We start from the raw sequence: 21,197 nt of genomic DNA on the forward strand, positions 1-21,197 counted from the left end.
ACTAAACCTGCCCCTCCTCTTGGGCATCTTGGCAGATGGCACCCCCCCAACCCCGATTCCTGAAAGCGTTACATCTGCCTTCTTCCTCACTCCTTCGCCCATCTGTCTCCAAATCCTATAGATTCCACCTTCTAAATATTCCTCACATCTGGCCTTTGTCTGCATAAGACTCTTGTCCTAATGTCTTAATACAGCCCTCAGCATCTCTTTTGCCTGGACAAGCAGCACAGCTTTTCCAACAGGTCTCCCTCTTTTGCCCACCGCCACCCCCCACCCCCGAAACTACTCCATATTCTGCTATCAGGTTACCTTTCTAATACTAAAACCTGACCGTCCTCCTCCCCACCTCCTACTGAAAACCCTTCATGGCTTCCCCTTGTAAAGTTCTTTAACCTGGCATTCAAGGCCCTCCATGATCTGGCCTCTGCTTCTCCCAGTTCATCTGCCATCAAACCCTCGTCTTTTAAACTCCAGTAACACTAAACTGCTTATCGTTCCAATGTGTCATATTATTTCACATCTTTGTACCTTTGCACAAGCTACTGGTTTTGGCTGGAATGCTCTTCTTTGGCTAGTCTGCCAGGTAAACTCATCTCAAATGAGATCAGCTGTCACTTTTACCAGGAAGCCTTCTCTCTCCCTCTATTCCATCTGTCCTCTACCCTGAAAACATCCTTATCCTCTTATCACCAGCAAAGTTTTACTCTTTTCTCTGGAATATGTCTATACCTTATCTACACATCTATTAAAATATTCTCCCATGTTATAGCACTGAAGGTAAAAGGGTATTGGCTCTGGAGTCAGTCTTCCAAGCTGTGTTACCTTGGCAAAGTTACTTAATCTCTCTGTGCCTCAGTTTCCTCTCCTATGAATGATAGAAGAATGCTATTACAGTTGCTGAAGAACTTTAAGATAGGTACTCCAGGTAAAAATGCTCAATAAATGTTGCTATTGTTATTGTCATGTAATCATTCATTCAGAGGACTTCCACTCCAGAGAACTGAAACTAGAAACAGAAATTCGATTTACCCTCCCACGTGAAGCAAGCAAAATATGGACAAAATATATTATATAATGGTTTTTAAGGCACTGGACATCAGGCAACAAAGGACAATGATTCCTGAGAGACAAGAATCAAATGACGTGAGCCCCACGATTGCCCATTTACTGCCTTGAGAGAGATCCCAGCCCAGTAGACTTGCTGGGTTGAGGAAATGGAATGGTGACTCAGGGGAGACTAAGACAGCTGGAGTTCTCAGGACAGAGCACTGGCGAGGAGATTGCTTCACAAAGAGAGAACTCTGGAGATCCACAGAGGGTCTCCCTTGAGTCTTTAGCTGAGTCTGGATCAGTGCATGCATGTGAGGAAGATACCCGAGGCCAAGGAAAGAACCACTCAGAAGGATTAGAGGTAGCAGTGCCTGGTGCCCACACGGAGCGCAGAAGCGTGTCTGATCTCACCAGCCAGCCTGGAAAACACCATGATTCACGAGGATTGGGTAGATTATACATAAGATTCTTGCCTCAGGAATAATCAGCCTTCGACTGAGCACTGCTCCAGTCATGCCTAATAAACCTTAAAAATAAGACCCAAAATCTATTTCCTAGTAACTTAACTGGATCCCATAATGACGTTCAAGAATATTTATAGGAATGCAAAAATGGATAAATTCCTTGAAAGACACAAACTACCAAAGCTCATTTAGGAAGAAGTAGATAATATTAATAGCCTTTAATAGTGAAAGAAATTGAATTTTTAGTTAAAACTCTCCCATAAAAAAAATTAGGTCCACATGGCTTCACTGGTGAATTTTACCAAACATTTAAGGAAGAAATAAGGTCAATTCTACACAAACTATTCCAGAAAATTTTAAAGTTAGGGAACACTTCCAACTCATTCTATGTGACTTGCATTACTCTGATAACAAAACCAGACAAAGATATTGCAAGAAAAGAAAACTACAGAACAATATCTCTCACAAATATAGATGCAAATATTCTAAATAAAATTTCAGTAAATCAAATGCAATAATATATAAACAGGATAATCTATCATGACCAAGTGGGATTTATCTTAAGAATACAAGGTTTGTTTAATATTTAAAAATCAATCAATATAATTCACCACATTAACAAATTAAAAAAGAAAATCCATATGATCATCTCATTAGACTCAAGAAAAGTATATAACAAAATCCAACATCTACTCCTAATTGAAAACAAAACAAAATCCATAAAAACAAGGAATAGAAGGAAACTTCATCAATCTATTAAACAGCATCTTCAAGAAATCTACATCAGCACCATAATTAATGATGAAAAACTAAATGCTTATCCCCTAAGCCCAGGAACAAGTCCAAGTCCAGGACATCTGCTCTCACCAATTCTATCCAGCATTGTACAGGGGTTCCAGCCAGTGCAATAAGGTAAGAAAAAGAAATAAATGGATGATTGGAAAGTAAAACATAAAACCATCCTATTCTCAGAGGACATGTTGGTCTATGTAGAAAATCCAATGGAACCTACAAAATAAGCTACTGCAACTATTAAGTGAGTTCATCAAGGTTGCAGGATACAAGATCAGAATATAAAAATCAATTGCATTTCTCCATACACACAGTAAACAACTAGAAATTGAAGTTTAAAAATAAAACATTGCCAGGGCCGGTCCTGTGGCCAAATGGTTAAGTTCGTGCTCTCTGCTTTGGCAGCCCGGGGTTTTTCCAGTTCAGATCCCGGGCACTACTCATCAGGCCATGCTGAGGTAGCGTCCCACATAGTGCAACCAGAGGCACTCACAACTAGAATATATAACTATGTACCGGGGGGCTTTGGGGAGAAGAAGAAGGAAAAAAAAGAATTATTTGATAAATGTTAAAAAAATAAATAAATAAAACATTGCCAATGTATCAAAAATTTGAAATACTTAGGGATAAACTTGACAAAAGATGTGAAAGGGCTGTACACCGAAAACTAAAAACTTTGCTTAAAGAAATTAAAGAAGACTTAAATAAAAGGAGAGAGACACCAAATTCACGGATCAGAAGACTCCATAGATGTTGATTCTATCTTAAGTGATATAGAGATTCAATGCAATCCCAATCAAAACCTCAGCAGGCTTTTTTGTAGAGATTGACAAGCTGATTCTAAGATTCATATGGCAGATCAAAAGACAATAACAGCCAAGACAACTTCGAAAAAGAACAAAGTCAGAGGACTTACATTATCTGATTTCAAAACTATTATATAGCTAGAGTCACCAAGACAGTGAGGTATTGTCATAAAGATAGACAAATACATGAGTGGAAGCAAATAGAGAATTCAGAAATACACCTACACATATTTGAGCAACTATTTTCAACATAAGTGCAAAGGGAATTTGGGAGAGAAAGGTTAGTATTCTCATCAAGTGTTTCTGAAACAATTGCATATTCATGTGCCAAAAACACTGAACTTCAATCCATACCTTACATTATATGCAAAAATAACTCAATTGTGACAAACGTGCACAAAATGTGAATAGATATTCCATCAAAGAATATATTTGGATGGCAAACAAGCACTGAAAAGATGCTCAACATCATTAATAAACAGGGAAACACATTAAAACCCATGAGAAAACACTACACACCTATTATAACGGCTAAAATGAAAGCCTGACTATTACCAAGTTTAGGCAGGGATGTGGAAGAATTAGAAGACTCGTACAGTGCTGATGAGAATAAAAAATGGCACAACCACTTTGGAAAACTATTGGTACTTTCTCCAAAATTAAATGTACACCTACCATATGATTGACATTCCATTCTTAAGCATTTACTGAAGATAAATGGAAACATGTTCACACAAAAACTTATACACAGATGTTCGTAGTGTTTTTATTTGTAATAGCCAAAAACTGGAATCAATCCAATTGTCCAGCAGCAGTTGAAGGCTGCAATATTGTAATTTATAAGAAGTATACATATTATTAGGTATTTCAGATGACCAAAATATATTTCTCATATATATTTGGTCTTCATTCACAGTTCCCAAAACCCTTGGAATTTCCTGAGTGGCAAGAGCAATAGAGCATCTTCTGTTATAATATTTGGTCTCTAGCCCTCAGTTCTTGAAAACTCTTCAGAGCCATAAAGGTGAAATGGGTGTCTTGTTATTTACAACAAGCCCTTTCCATCACAACTGGGTTTATGTTAATAAGGGTGACTTTTGCAAATCACCTAAGGATGGGGGCTGATTGCCAGGGAAACCAACCATGTGATTAGAAGGTTGGAACTTTCAATTCCACCCCCTCGCCTCTGGGGAGGAGAGAGGGGCTGGAGGCTGAATCAACCACCAATAGCCAATTATTTAATCAACCATGCCCATGTAAGGAAGGCCCCATAAAAAAATCAAAGGGACTGGGGTTTGGAGAGCTTCCAGGTTAGTGAACACGTGGAGACCGGGGAGAGTGGTGTGCTTGGGGAGGGCATGGAAGCTCCAAGCCCTTTGCTCATACCTTGCCCTATGCATCACTTCCCTCTGGCTGTTCCTGAGTTATATCGTTTGATAACAAACCAGTAATCTAACAAGTAAAATGTTTCTCTGAGTTCTGTGAGCCGCTCTAGCAAATTAATCAAACCCAAGGAGGGGGTTCTGGGAATCTCTAATTTATAGCCAGTAGGTCAGAAGTACAGGTAACAACCTGGGCTTGCAACTGGTGTCTGAAGTCCAAGAAGGTCTTTGGAGCCTCCAATCTGTAGCCAGCTCATTAGAAGCACAAGTAACAACCTGGGCTTGCGACTGGCGCCTGAGCTGGTGGGGGCAGGGGCAGTCTTGGAGGACTGAACCCTCAACCTGTGGAATCTGATACTATCTCTGGGCAGATAGTGACAGAATTGAGTTGAATTGTAGGACACCCGGCTGGTGTCCCCAGAATTGCTGGTTGGAGTGGGGACCCCCACGTACCAACCTATCGGTACCAGGACCTATTTAAAGGTATAAGCAAACTGCGGCATATACAGTCAATGGAATACTCCTCAGTAATAAAAAAGAATGAATTATTGATGAATACTACAACATGGATGAATCTCAAAATAATTATGTTGAGTGAAAGAAGCCAGACCCCAAAAAAGAAGAAAAGAGTACCTGCTATATGATTTCATTTATATAAAATTCTAGAAAGTGAAAACTAATCTTGACAGAAAGCAGATCCACGGTTGCCTGGTGACAGGAGGTAGAGGGCAAGGAGGGGAAGAAAGGAAGGACTAAAAAGGGACATGAGGAAACATTTTGGGGTGATGGATATGTTCATTATCTTGATTGATGGTGGTCATGGTTTCATATGTTTTTACATATATCAAAACATATCAAGCTGCACACTTTAAATATTTGCAGTTTATTGTATGTCAATTATACTTAACTAAAGCTGCTTTTTAGAAAATTATAAGACAAATAGGCTATCTGCATAGACTCAAAATATCTCCCCACAAGATACTTAATGATTACAAAGGGAAAAAGTAGTAACTTTATAGTAGAGAAACATAGCAGACACTACCTTAACTAAGTGATCAAAGTCATCATCACCAGAATTAAGACATCTTGCCATGATGTACCTCCTGATATGATGCATTGAGAAGGTGACAACATCATTTTTGTGTTATTCTTAGCAAAAATGTTTAATATGAATTTAATTATGAAAAAAATCTAAAACAGATTGAAGGACATTCTTAAAGAAATAACTGGCCAATACTCTTCAAAAGAGTCGAGGTCATGAAAGACAAAGACAGATTGAGCAACTGTTATAGATCAGAGGAAACTAAGGAGAAAGTCAGTGAGGGATCATGGAGTGGATCCTGTACCAGAAAAAAAGGACATTAGCAGGATAATAGAAAAAAATGCAAATAAGATGTGTATATTATTTAGTATTGTTATATCAATGTTAATTTACCAGTTTCAGTAATTGTATGAGATGCTAATATTAGGAGAAGCTAAATGGAGGATATATGGGAAATCTCTCTCTACTGTTTTTGCAACTTTTTTGTAAGTCCAAAATTAGTTCAAAATAGTTTAAAAACTGAAAGCAAAATGAAGGCATTTCCAAAAAACCAAAAGCTGAGAGAATTTGTCACAAGCAGACCTGCACTACAAGAGACATGTTAAAGAAAATTCCCCAAGCTGAAGGAAAATAATGCCAGATGGAACCCCAGAGCTACATGAAGGAATAAAGAATGCTGAAAATGTAAATATATGGGTGAGTATAGAATACAAATATATTCATTTTTCAGTTTCTTTATAAGAAAATTGACTTTTCAAAGCAAAAATAATAACAATGTATTGTGGGGTTCGTAACATATAAGTAAAGTATGTGACAATGGCACAGAGAATGAGAGTGGGAGTAGAAGCCGACTGCAGCAAGGTGCTTAGATTTAACTTGAAGTATGTAACACTTAAAGTAAATGTGATAAGTTAAAGATGCATTGTAAATCCTAGCGCCTAGGGATAGAAGAAAAACTAAAAACACTTTTTAAAGAGGTATAGCTAATAGGCCTAATGAGGAGATAAAATAAAATACTAAAAATATCCAATTAATCCAAACATATAGGATAAATAGAAAAGAAATAAAAAGATGGTATATTTGAATCTAACAATATTGATGACTGCATTAAGAATAAATGGGCTAAACACACCAATTAAGAGGCAGGGATTGTCAAACTGGATAAAAGATCATAACCCATTTACATGCTGTCACCAAGAAGCACTCTTTAAAAGTACAGATAGGTTAAAAAGTAAAAGAATAATCAAAAGATATACCACACAAATAGTGAGTCAAAGAAAGCTGGAGGTGCTATATTAATATCAGAGTAGACTTCAGGACAAGGACAGTTACCTTACAAAGGAGTCAAATTATCAAGCTAATAACAGAGCTTCAAAATACAAGACGCAAAAACTGACATAACTAGAAGGAGAAATAGACAATCCACAATGTGAACTGGAAATTTCAACATACTCTCTCAATAACTGACAGAACAAGTAGGCAGTAAATTAGTAAGGAATATGTGAACAGTGCCAAGTAACAACTTGACCTAATTGATATTTACAGGATGCTACACCAACAACTCCTAAATACATATTATTTTCAAGTGCACGTGAAACATTCACCAAGATAGACAATATACGGACCATAAGACAACTTTCAACAAATTTAAAGGGATTGATATAAGATGTCTTAGACATCACACAAACTACAAAAGAAAATCTTGATAAATTTCACTTCATCGAAATGAAAAACTTCTGCTCTTTAAAAGACAGAGTTAAAAAATGCAAATTTAAGGTTAAGACTTTGAAAAGTCAAGTGGGAGAAAATAGTCACAATACATATACAAATACATCACAATACACATGAAAAGACTTGTATTCAAAATATATAAAGACCCTATGACTTAAAAATAAAATATTCATAAAAAATGAGCAAAAATTTTGAATATACACTTAACCAAAGAGAATATTCAAATGGCCAAAAGGCATATGAAAAGATGCTTAACATCTAGTCATCAGGGAGGTGTAAATTAAAACCATAAAAAGATACAACTACACATCTACTAGAATGTCTAAAATTCAAAAGACTAACAATACCAAGTATTGGCAACGATGTGGAACAAAGAGAATGCTCACACACTGCCAGTGAGAGTGTAAAGCGGAACCACTTTGGGAAACATTTTGGCAATTTATAAAGTTAAACAGACACATACCATATAATCCAGAAATTCCACTCCTAGATATTACCCAAGAGACGTGTAAACATATATCCACAAAAGGACTTGACATGAATCGTCACAGCAGATTTATTTATAATATCCCCAAACTGGAAACAACTCAAATGCCCATCAATTGGTGAATAGATAAACAGAGCGGGGTACAGTCATACAATGGAACACTGCTCACTAATAAAAATACAAGCTACTGACACACACAATAAACATGGATGAATCTCAAAAACATAATTCCGAAAGAAAAAAAGACTCAAAAGAATACTTACTTTATCATTTATATGAATTTCTCGAATGGGCAAAACTAATCTATAGTGAGAATGCAGATCAGTGGTTGCCTGGGCTGGGGGGTGGAGGGGCTGACCACAAGGAAGCACAGAGGAGCTTCAGGGATGATGGAAATGCTCTTCTCACTCGTCTGATTTTGAAGACACGGTTGGTATCATTTAAAGTCATCCTTGCAGAATAGTTAGATATAGAGTTGTAGAAATGGGAAGGAAAGGTATTCCACACAGGGGCAGTAGCATGAGCAGAGCCACAGAAGTGGAAACTGGGAGGTGAGTATGGGGAACAGATGGTAGTTCACTTTATTTTTAAAAATTAACTTTACTGAAGCATAATTTCCATACAATAAAACACACTCATTTTAAGTCAATAATTTGATGAATTTTAAGAAATGTATAGATCTATGTGACCACCACCTCATAGAAAGCTTCCTTTTAAAAATTACTACGTCAAGATTTTTGGGCTTAATAAATCATAATTTTATTACAAGTTTTATAATTCAATATTAAAAACAAAACAACATGCAGGCAATAAAGAATATAAAAAGCGTAGGCCTTGAAATCAGCTCTAGTTTAAATCCTACTTCTTAAGCAAGTCAACTTCTCAAAGCCTCAGTTTCCTCATCCATAAAATGGGGATAATAATACAACCAACTTCATAAGATTGCGGTGAGGATTTAGAGAAATAATGGTAAGCTTTTAGCACAATGCCTGGAACATAGTAGGACCAACAAATGGCAATAGCCTCATCACAGTGAGACAGGCATTTGCTGCATAGTTACCCTCAGAGGTATGGTATGGACCGTGGAACCCATTGGCAAAGGCTTTGAAATGGTCCTAAATGAAATTGTTAAAAGACTAAATGAAACGGCAATTCTGCTTTCAGCTTCACTACTGGTTCTGTTTCACCATCAGCGGTGAAGGCTCAAACAAGTTGCTTTGATATGGAATGGGTGATTTAAAAATTGATTCTGAAACAAATTTAATGCAGGACACTTCAAACGTTTCCCCCCTCAGTCTGTCAGACCTACTCCCCGGCCTTGAAACGGAGCCCGACCTCCCACGTGTCCCACCACAGGGTGCTGAGGAGAGCACAGCCTCGAGGGTTCACCCAGACAGTGCCAGTCCAGTCCACTTGTGGGCTCAACCCCTGCTCCACTCTGTCTGCCTGGCTTTCCGAACGCTGACTCCGTGATCCAGCTCCCAGTATGAGATGCCCCAGGCCTGTCTCCTCATGTCAAGACCCACTTCTTCAGCTTACCTACCTGTCACTCTACTCGTTCAACTCTGCAGGCTGCCTTGATTGCTGCCAACACCTACTGTGTATGGTTAAGACACTCCCTTAACAGTCTCAGCTTCCTGGGCACCCCCTGCTCCAGCTCCCAGCACACAGCTCCCAGGACGTAGTTGCAACCAGAACATAATTCAAGGGTCGTGGGGACGGAGTGCCATCTACCTGAGCAACAAAGAGCTGGAACTCGTCAGGCAGAATCCATGAGCGAGGGTAGAAGTTGTACTCCTCAGGAAAGAGATTCTGCATGATTCTCACTGCTCTGCTCAGAGTAATTTTACGCACCATCTCCGTCATGCCTGGGGAGAAGAGAAGCTGTGAGGTTTTAACAACAGTGGCCACGAGCTATAAGACAGCCATTATTTGGGACTTTTAAAACCACCCACCCGCCATATTCACCTTTTTAGACAGGATAAAAAAAGGTACGAATTGTTCCCCACAGCGGTGACTCATAGTTTTGGAAGATCTACCAAATTAATGACAAACTTGGGGGGATAGACGGATATTTTTTTTCTCCTTATAAAAATGAAGCATCAATTTGAAAGAATGAATTTCCACCGAGTTTATTATTCCATTCTTTGTCAGCCCCCTACATAATGAATAAAAAGAAACATTTATATCTTACACTTAAAACTTAATATCCTCTTTAATTTTGGGTGACTACACGTACTTCTGGGATTCCTTCCATCTTATATCCTAGAGAATATTATCTAGTGGACTCTGATTACACTATGAGAAGCTTAATTAAGTTGCTTTGTTTTAAACTCTCATGAGTATTAAAGGTATAAAATAGAAAAATATACAGCTTTCAGCAGAAAATCTGTCTCCTTGAAATAAGGACAGGAAGTAGAAAGGATATCATAGCATAATTTATAGTTTAAAGGGAAAAAATGGAATCCGTAGGAGTTCTTCTGTTATAAATACTGACACTGACATTGATCAGATCTCATTAACTTGCCCAGAGGGACTGAAACGTCTCACTTATAAAACATCTTAAAAGGATGGTGGATTTTTTTCTTGTAATATCTTTAGTAACTCTGACAAGAGGAGAAAATGAATATATATCTTGGCAAATTTTAAGCAAATAGGTCACAATTTTAAAATTTTAGCAAGCTTCGTTCTTAAAGCAAATATCATTGCTAAAGATGAAGACTAACAATGGCCTTCACCCTGAAAGAGCCTACATGGTTCCGTTACTGACATGAGAAATTTGCTTAACAAAGTCATTTTTAACAGAAAGTACACAGCTCCATGTCAGCCTGGCATGTGGAATTATCACACGGTCCAAATGGGCACAGTTAGAATGAATGAGGTCTCACAAAACTCCCACGTTCAGGAAGCAAAAGGTGAACATCTGAGAATGAACGTTTTAATAACCTATCTTGCTTCCCTCAGCATATTAAAAACACAATAAATCTAAAGATCGCAGCTTCGAGATGTCAACGCCTGGGTTCTTAGCTCTTGTTTAGAAGGATAAGGAGAAGGATTAATAAGAACTAAAGGAACTTAAAAAGCACTAACAGGCTGTGCTCTGATGTGGGCTCTTCGATATTAAAGAAAACTCACTGAGGACCGTGTTCCGAGCTTCGCAAGAAGTAAGTACGCATTCTGAAAATTACACCTATTGCCTTTGATTCCTCCATGAAATTAGAATTTTTGAGTTACAAACATTGGAGCTTAATACAAAGTATACACAAAAAATTTTCAACTTTTTGGGAACCTTTTTACTTGTATTTAACTAACATTTCAGTTATAGTATTAAAATAAAAACCTTCCTAACTAACTGGAATACAGCACCTAACATCAAATAGATGATGCCTCCAGACCAGAGGTGTGGTGGTATTGTCTGCACTGAATGGTTGTGACAGGGGAAGGGTCCCTTTCAGAAATCCTTGGCAGGTCAGACGGACCCACACAACACACACAGAAGTGCTGTGAGCACAGGAGTGCAGTCTGAATGTTCCAGAGAAGGTCATGAACATCAATGTCCAGCAAACTGAGTAGATATTCATTATAAATCTGCAGTGGCTCTTTTTCTAATGTGGATCATCAGCACCCACACCAGCTAATAGATCCGTTTCCTAGTTTACCTCTGCGTCTGTCTCCAAGTTGAAAACAACCAGCTTAAGAAGCACCCCTACAAGCCAATGCTGTTTTTCCCAGACCCCTCTGGCTTGTAAGTTTTAGACATCTCACCCCTAGCTCTGCCTGAACGCCCGTCTCCAGAATGCACCAGTGTAGACCCCTCTAAATCTGTTTACCACAAAAACCTTTTTTCCTCCACCATATCTAAGCTGTGTTCCCACCCAGTGCTGTGTTCCCATCCCTGCCTCTAGCGGTGGCTCAGAGACAGACGTGAGGAGTGTCATCTTCTCTCAGTAGCTGGGTTTCTAGCTGAGGCAGAGCACATGCTGCAGAGCACATGAAAAGGGAGGTCATCGCCAGGACCTACTGGCTCCAGGCTCTGCCTCCCTTCTCTAAGCAGCTGCAGCGCCTGACCTCTACCTGTCATGCCCGCTGTAGGTTCTGGGACCCACTGTGACCTGAGGTGCAAGCTCTAGGTCTACTTATCAGGTCGTCCCTACTGAAACTTTGACCCTGACTTTGTACTCCAATTAGATGATGAGGATTTTAACTGTTTTTCTGAGGCTCCACTGCTTTGTCCTCAAATTTTGGTAACCTGTCATTTACTCTTGGTGCCTGAGTGGCAGCCTCAGCCCTGCCTTTGCCTTGTTCTCCCCAGTGTTCTTTCTCTGTTCCCTGCAAGACTATCCTGCAAGGGCTGCAGTCCTCCCATCTGTGACTAAACCAGTGACTGGGCTACTGCTACCTTCTATCATGTTCTTTTGAGGCTGACTGCCTACTTGGCTTTCTCAATAAGGTCTAGCCCTAGATATCGCTACTGTGGCAGTTCCCCTAAAGATCGGAAAAGAGCCCCAACTCCGACTGGAGCTTCTTACACCAAGAGCTTGCCTCCTGCCACTCCTTTGGGGCCTGGGTTCTTCCGTCTGCTACACTGGAGTCTCAAGGCCTGGTGGTCCCACTCCATTGGAATGACCCAAGAGTGCAATAGTTTAATCCTCTGACTTGCCCAATCCAATTAAAAAAACGAAAACGAAACAAAATCTAGTACTATTCAATCCAAATACCATAACAGTAATTCTTGGCGAAAACACCTTACAACCACCAAACAACAAATACATTCTTTCAGATCCATCCTCTTTCCTCTACTCCCATCACCAGTGATTAGTTTCTTTCTCGCCTGGATGCTGCAGCAGCCTCTTGGCTCTATATCTGTTTCCTTTCTCAGCCTTTCCACCCACCTCCAATGCATCCTTCTGGCTGATCTTTCTAAATTGCAAGCTGGCCCACGTCACTCTCTGGCTTAAAAATTTCTCAGTGGCTTCCCATGACCTTCAGACCAGAACAATGCTGTACTTTGGTCCCTGCCTATCACCTCTCCAATGTCCTTATCATACTTGACCCTTGCTAACCATCATGGGCCACTTGCCCTTCACTGAATGAGCAGCATGCTCTAAGCATTCTAAACCTTTGCCCCATCTCTGCTCCCTGTTTTGCATGGGAGTCAGGCTTATCTGTTCCTGGAGGCTCAGTTCACCTGTCAATCCTCTTCTCCAGGATCTCTCACCCTGCCTGCCCCCCAGGCAAATCTGAGTTAGGTCATGTGCCCTTGCTCCAAACTCCCACGGCCTCCCAAACTTCCTCTGGCATTGTACTTATTTTGTATTTTACTTCTCTTTACTTGCTTTCTCCTTGTCTTTGTATCCCCAGCCCAGCCCAGTGCTTGACACATGGCTGCCCTCCTAGATTCCTCACGGGAGCCCTCTCCCTCTCTATAGAAAGTTCCCTCCTCGTTGGTGGGCTCTCAGGCACCACCTGCCATGAGCTGCCCTTCATCTAAGACCCTAAAACTCAGCAAGAGACTTGCTTGTAAGCTGAGAATTGACGATTCTGGACTTTTTTTTAAAGCAGAGACATATCTAAATCAGATAATTTTTATAGAAAGTCTTAATTCATCAGTTAAAATATAATAACATATCTTGCAGGAAATTGCCCATAGAAAAGTGGCTAAAATCTAATGTGCTGACACAAACAAAATAAATTACTTCCATATGGGTATCCAAAAGTTTTCAGTTTATTCAGCATGTGAAGTGTTTAGACTTGCCTGGCACATCCACTAGGACTTTAAGTAACATACTAAATGCATTTTTAGAATAATGGGATATATGAGAGACAGAGGAAGAAGATAAGCTTGGACACAAACTGGAGTCAAAGGGCAGCCCGTGCTGTGATCACCCCCTTGCTAAGGGCTGTCCTTCACAGAGCAGAAGGTGTGGCAGCACTCTTCCTCTGCCTAGAGGTTCGAGAGACTGCTCTGTCATTAGAGTTAATTAATTGCTGTTAGTAAATTGGAAAATTATATGTTCTAATCACTGGCATGTGGAATATGGGATAGGCCAGACTTGCTTCTTTGGAGTGAATATTCTTATATTACCTCTAATGAAACTAGTCCCTCGGGGGTATTTTTTTCTGTATTTCTGATTTGTGTTCCAAATGCAGGGCCATGGGTACTCCTTCTTTCCCCCTCTCAGCCCTTAGATGAGGCCTGAACAGACTGGGAAAAGGTAAATGAAGCCTCCTTTGATGACTCCTGTCTCAGGAACTCTGTCCTCATTCAAAGAGTTGTTCTCATCCAAATTTTGTTCTCCCAACATTCCAGTAAGTCCTTTTAGTGGCATCAGAATGTCGCTTTTTCTGAGCAGCAAGACAGAAAATAAGAGCTATCCCATTAAACTGTGTGCAAGAATCCTGACTACAAGAATTGTTCTTGTCCTCTGACAAAACCCTCTCTCCTCCTCTAAGGACAAATTTGACCTTGGGCTAATTTTCTAGCTTGCTCCCTTGGAAATCAATAAAGGTGGAAATTTAGCGGTGTTACTAGACAACAAAGCATACAGTTAAAATGATCCCTGATTGGCAAATTGCATAAATACCTGGTAGGAAATCACAGCTCTAGGCTTTTTTGAGTGTAGTGATTCTTGTAACTTAGCATGACCCTGGCGGGGACCCTGGAAGCTATGCTGTGGAGGAGTTACACGAGGTGTTGGCTCCTAGGTGGTGTCTAAGCTAAGACAGACCCACACCCGCCAGTGTGGATCTTGTCTCCTTGCACCTGAGCTGTCACTTGAGGTGACTGGCTGGCAAGCTGTGTTTCCTGCCCTACACCCTTCCAAGCAAATCTGAGCCAAGTGGGGCCTATGGTAGTCAACACTCAGTTGAAAACCCCTAGCGGACGTGGCACAACTAGCCAGTGTATAATGTGCAGATAATTGGGTTTTCTGATAGGTGTGTCTTAAAGACATGGCATGGAATTCCAAAGAAAAAGAGCCAATTGATTCTCCTTTTTAAAATAAGCATAAATGATATAATGCTGAGAGAAAATACCTTACATTCAGGCGACTACGCTCTGACTGCCACTATGTAAAAATAACACATATACATGGTTAAGGTTTGGGAGGAAATACAGAAATATTCACATTGTGGTTTTGTTAAATGAGGGATGGAATTCAAGATGATGTTCTTTTTAGAAATTATTTATTATTGCATTAGAATATCGTTTGTGCAATATGTTAACATTTCTGAAAATAAGTGGAGGACTGTTTGGCCGTGATCACACCCAGCTTAAGCAAATGCTCCCTCCCCCCGGCACTCCCACTAACCTTGACCACCCTCTTCTATTAGCCATTAAAAATAATGCATAGCAATCACGGCAGAAGAGGGTGGGAGAGATTAAACATGAAATAAGAAGGTGCATGGGGGGCTGGGAGCGGAGGGAGGGGTATCTTAAAATTGGCCGGGAGACTTTTCTGGCACTAAGAGTCACCTTGCAGGGTAAGTCTCGCTGGGATGATGTCCTGAGATAAAACTAAACGCTGACTGCAGCCTATTGTTCCCAGTATGGAGACTGGTGGATTTGGTCTTAAAAATGGTACCTCCAAATATGATACTTAAAGAAAATGGAAGCTGCTAACCCCATTTCTGTGATAGATCCCTAGAATTTTAGTACTCCTGTTTCCTGCAAAGTATTTGAGTGAAATGTTCTTTTTTTTATTTTGAGAATATAATCCCCTCTCATAACACCCCCATGTTATATCAAGAACCCAGAAGGTGAAAATCATGTTCTTCCACCAGTAGAATTAGACCAGAAGAGCCTGTCTGTTTGTGTTTTTGAACCTCCAATCTTTTTTTTTTTTTTTTTTGAGGAAGATTAGCCCTGAGCTAACATCTGCTGCCAATCCTCCTCTTTCTGCTGAGGAAGACTGGCCCTGAGCTAACATCCATGCCCATCTTCCTCTACTTTATATGTGGGACGTCTGCCACGGCATGGCTTGACAAAAGATGCGTAGGTCTACCCCCGGGATACGAACTGGTGAACCCAAGGCTGCACAAAGTGGAACGTGTGAACTTAACTGCTGTGCTACCAGGCCAGCCCCTGAACCTCCAATCTTAAACCCTTGGTGGGTTAAGTCCTGATTGCCTCCGTGTTAACTTCCCTCCAGAGGGAATGGTACCGCTGCACAGCGCAGGCAGCAATTCCCAATTAAGGGTCCTCGAGTTTCATCTCAAAACACTGTCATGTTTTTGCAGAAGAGTGTACCCTCAGACTCAGCCCTAGAAACGTTTTTAAATGCCAACAATAACAGCAGATACCTGGAAACTTGTTCACTTGACCGGAGAATATGTCATTGTCATGAAATGAAACTCCATGCCAGTAGATGTCACAAGGCAAGCGTCGGCCAAATGGGATCTAGAAGAAAGGGAAAAAATGTGATTCGTAACAAGCACAAGAGGAGCAGCACCGCAATGAATGTCTACCATGTACGAATTCCTGGCGCCGGGCACTCATCACATGATTTAATCCTCACAATAAGCACGTGAGGTAGATGACGCTCTTTCCCATTTTATAAGTGAGGAAACAGATTCAGACAAGCTAAGTAACTCGCTCAGGGTCACAACCACTAGTGACTAACAGCCACTGGTGTGGGGCAGAGTTCTGATTCTGTGGCAGGCACTATATAGTGACTTTACAGACACCTTTCATTTTAATCCTCTTAACTACCCTAGAAAAGATTACTTTCATCTCACTGATGAGAAAATTGAGGCTGAGGAGGTAATCGAATAAGCCCAAGGTCACACAGAGCTGATAATGAAAAGAGTCAGGATTTGAATCCAGGTCTATCTAAATTCCAAGCCCATAGTTCTTTTTCCCTGAAAATTGCAACTCTCAACCCAGTCCCAAAAGAAGGAGCTTTCATAGTCTGTCTGTCTCTCTTTCTCTCATGTACACATACACACACACACACACACACACACACACACACACACACACACACAAGGTCCACAAGGGCAGGATGGATCCCCAGTGCCTAAAACAGTTCCCAGCATTCAACAAAGACTTTTTGAATGAATAAAAGAACAGACCAGGAGTGGTCATCTGACTCAAGATGAGATAACCAGATTCTCTCTTCCAGGAATTTGGAAATCAGAGATGCCAGGCAGCCTCTGCTGGCCCTTGAGCTGGAAGTGATAAAAAGCCAGAGCTGGGCAGCTGCGCGTGGCTGTGTGAACGGAGAAGCAAAGGCAGCCAGTCTGCTGAGAGAGAAGAAAGGAGCAGGTGCAGCGAGAAAAGAAGAGATGAAGCCGTGTGGCCCTGGAGATGCAGACTGAGAGACCTCAGCTCCTAGGGCTTCCAGGACTGAGGCCCAGACCCTCCTGAGCCTGATTGTCCCTCCTGTCCTTGGATCCTGTGAGACAGCCTCGTCTCCTTAGAACGCATCCCCTCTGCACAAGCTATAGTGTTTCAATTATTTCCAGCCAGAAAATCTCTCACTGAGACAAAAGGGCCTGCTCTTTCCACGACATCCTGCTGCCTCTCAAAGTTATCAGCAAGTTCTGCATTTACAGACTGGACCTTTAAAGCCTGTAACTCAGATGACCTTCATTAAAAGAAAAAAGTAAAGACATGTTAGTTTATATTTAGAAACTGCTTGTTAAAAGTCCAAATGAAGAGAAATGCCAACATATTAAATAAAATCATTTGATTTTCCCATGCTAGGACTATAGTTAATCAGAATTTTTTTATCTACTCCAAGTTGAGAGGGCCAAGTTCCAATGGAAGAACACAGCATTACTAATGAAATGGTGGTGACTCAATGCTTTCCAGCTAATCCCAATTAAAACGAAGGCAAACAGACTCAGGCCCTTTAAATCATTCACATTACTTCAAAGCTGTGCCAAAGGGAGGCATATGTTACACATTCTACAAGCATTAACAACCTCCATCTCTAATTTATAGCATTTCACTCATTTTCTTTGTATCCAAAGAACTGAAGTTATTAATTCAGTAGTCATAAATACAGAGAGATACAACATATGTTATTTTCTTCCAGCTGTTAAGTGCTAATATAGAGAAGGGAAAAATAACTTAACCAAGGAGATTTCTCTAAAAAGCAGATTATCCAAGCCAAGTTTACTAAGATCCAAGTGGCTTTGCTGCCCACAATGTAGGACCAACACCTGCTCCATGTCAGTGGACAACTGATAACTCCTTATTATCCTTAGGGTTGCCCTTCAAACCTTGCCACCCCCATGAATCCCACATCAACCCTTCATTCAGAAGAGCCTTTAGCTCGTACAGTTTTGAGAAACTGCCTTTGTTTTTAAAAAAATCAATTCATTCGATAATCACTATGTGCCAGGCACCGTGCAAGGTGCCGAGAACTCAGAGAAACACAATTTTAAATAGGCCCCAAGACTTCATAATCTTACCTCTTTTTAAAATCTTTTAAAAAACTGCTTAAACAGCTAACACCATACTCAGTGGTGAAAGACTGAAAAGCTTTTCCTCTAAGATCAGGAATGAGACAAGGATGCCCACTTTTGTCACTTCTGGTCAACGTGGTACTGAAGTTCTGGCCAGCGCAACAGGCAAGAAAAAAAACAGGAGGCATTCAAATTGGAAAGGAAGAAGTAAAATGATCTCTCTTTGTAAATGACACGATCTTATATGTAGAAAACCCTAAAGATCACACACACACGCACACATACACAAATCTGTTAGAAATAATAAACGAATTTAGCAGTTTCAGGATACAAAATCAATAGGCAAATATCAATTGTTTTTCTACATATCAATGATGAAAAATCCAAAAAGGAAATTAAGAAAGCGATTCCATTTACAATAGCATCAAAAAGATTAAATACTTAGGCATTAACGAAGGAGGCAAAAGACTTACACGCTGAAAATTACACAATGTTGCTAAAAGAAATTAAAGAAGACACTCATAAGTAGGAAGACATCCCATGTTCATAGATTAGAAGACTTCATATTGTTAAGGTGTCAGTACTACCCAGAGCAGTCTACAGATTCAATGCAATCCCTACCAAAATCCCAATGACATTTTTTTTGCAGAAATAGAAAAACTCAACCTAGAATTCATATGGAATCTCAAGGAATCCCAAATAGGGAAAACAATCTTGAAAAGGAAGAACAGTGTTGGAGGTATCACACATTCTGATGCCAAAACTTACAACAAAGAAACAGTAATCAAAACAGTGTGTAAAACAATAATGAGATACCACTATACACCTATTAGAATGGCCAAAATCCAAAACACTAACAACACCAAATGCTGGCCAGGATGTGGAGCAACAGGAACTCTCCTTCATTGCTGGTGGGAATGCAAAATGCTACAGCCACTTTGGAAGATGATTTAATGGTTTCTCACAAAACTAAACATACTCTTACCATATGATCCAGCAATTGCGCTCCTTGGTATTTATTCAAATGAGTTGAAAACTTATGTCCACAAAAAAGCTGCACAATTTTTAGAGTTTATAGCAGCTTTAAAGTTCATAGCAGCTTTATTCATAATTGCCAAAGCTTGGAAGCAACCAAGGTGTCCTTCAGTAGGTGAATGGATAAACAAACTGTGGCATATCCAGACAATGGAATATTATTCAGTGCTAAAAAGAAATGAGCTAACAAGCCATGAAAAGACATGGATGGATCTTAAATGCTTATACCTAAGCAAAAGAAGCCCATCTGAAAAGTCTACATATTGTATGATTCCAAAGATATAATATTCTGGAAAACATAAAACTACAGAGACAGTAAAAAGATCAGTAGTTGCCATGGGTTCAGGAGGAGGCAGGGATGACTAGGTGGAGCCCAGAGGATTTTTAGGGCAGTGAAAATACTGTGTATGATACTATAATGGTGGATACACATCATTATACATTTGTCCAAATCCACAGAAGGTACAACACCAAGAGTGAACCCTAAAATAAACTATAGACTTGCAGTGATTACGATGTGTCAGTGTAAGCTCATCCATTGCAACAAATGTACCATTCTGGTGTGGGATTTTTGACAGTAGGGGAGGCTGTGCATATGCAGGGGCAGTGAATATATGGGGACTCTCTGTTCCTTCTGCTCAATTGTGCTGTGAACCCAGAACAGCTCTAAATAAAAAATAGTAAAAATAAATTAATAAAAACCACTATGGTACTGGTAAAAACAGACATATAGACCAGTGGAATAGGATAAAGAACCCAGAAATAAACCCTCACAAATATGCTCAAATGATTTTCAACAAGGATGACAAGACTATTCAACGGGGAAAGGACGGTCTTTTCAACAATTGGTATTGGGAAAACCGGTATCCACAAGCAAAAAGATGAAGTTGGATCCTTACCTTACACAATATACAAAAATTAACTCAAATGGGCCAAAGATCTAATCATAAGAGCTAAAACTATAAAAACTCTTAGAAGAAAATATAGGGGATAAGCTTCATGACATTTGACTTGGCAATGATTTTTTGGATATGACATCAAAAGCACAGGCAACAAAAGAAAAGATAAATAAATTGAACTTCACCAAAATTAAAAACGTTTTGCATCAAAGGACATGTCAACAGAATGCAAGGGCAACCCATGGGATGGGAGAAAATATTTGAAAATCGTATATCTGGTAAGAGATTAATATTCAGAGTGTATTCAGAAACGACTGCAACTCAACAACAACAACAAAACCAATTAAAAAATGGGCAAAGGACTTGGGCCAGCCCCAGTGGCCTAGTGGTTAAGTTCAGCACTCTCCACTTCAGTGGCATGTGTTAAGTTCTCCACGGACCTACACTGCGCTGTTAGTGGCCATGCTGTGCTGGTGGCCCACATACTAAAACATAGAGGAAGGTTGGCATGGATGTTAGCTCAGGGCAAATCTTCCTCAGGAAATAAAAAAGGGGGGGCAAAGGACTTGAATAGATATTTCCCTGAAGAAAATATACAGATAGCTAATAAACACATGAAAAGATGCTCAATATCACTGATCATTAGCAAAATGCAAATCAAAACCACAATGAGATACCACGTCACACCCATTAGGATGGCTATTATAAAAAATAATTTAAAAAAGGAAATAAGTGTTGACAAGGATGTAGAGAAATTGGAACCCTTGTGCCCTGGGAATGTAAAAAGTTGCTGTGGAAAACAAAATTACCCCATGATCCAGCAATTCTACTTCTGGGTATACATCCAAAAGAATTAAAATCAAGGACTCAAACAGATATTGGTACACAAACATTCACGGCACCACTATCCACAACAGCCAAAAGGTGGAAACAGCCCAAGTGTCCATCAACTGTCCATTAACGGATAAAGAAAATGTGGCACGTACGTACACTGCAACAGCACTCAGCCTGAAGGAGGAATGAAATTTTGACACCTGCTACAACATGGATGAACCCTGAAGATTATGCTAAGTGAAATAAACCAGACACAAAAAGA

At 40.0% G+C, this 21,197-nt stretch overlaps 1 protein-coding gene across 10 annotated transcripts in view; it reads right to left on the reverse strand.

Annotated features, from left to right (window-relative positions):
* TTLL11 (tubulin tyrosine ligase like 11) overlaps positions 1 to 21,197 on the reverse strand; it is a 227,413-nt gene that overhangs the window by 164,044 nt on the left and 42,172 nt on the right. For 5 of the 10 annotated variants that reach the window (XM_070596184.1, XM_070596188.1, XM_070596187.1 and 2 more), the window contains exons 2-3: positions 16,056 to 16,152; positions 9,489 to 9,622 (exon numbers count right to left, since the gene is read on the reverse strand). In XM_070596184.1, the coding sequence (XP_070452285.1) occupies positions 9,489 to 9,622; positions 16,056 to 16,152 (231 nt within the window). Of the gene's footprint in view, positions 1 to 9,297; positions 9,623 to 16,055; positions 16,153 to 21,197 lie in introns of all 10 variants that reach the window. The other 5 variants (XM_070596189.1, XM_070596194.1, XM_070596193.1 and 2 more) reach the window with 2 other exon arrangements.

This window comes from Equus przewalskii, chromosome 26 (assembly GCF_037783145.1).
Source record: "Equus przewalskii isolate Varuska chromosome 26, EquPr2, whole genome shotgun sequence".
Lineage (NCBI taxonomy): Eukaryota > Metazoa > Chordata > Mammalia > Perissodactyla > Equidae > Equus > Equus przewalskii.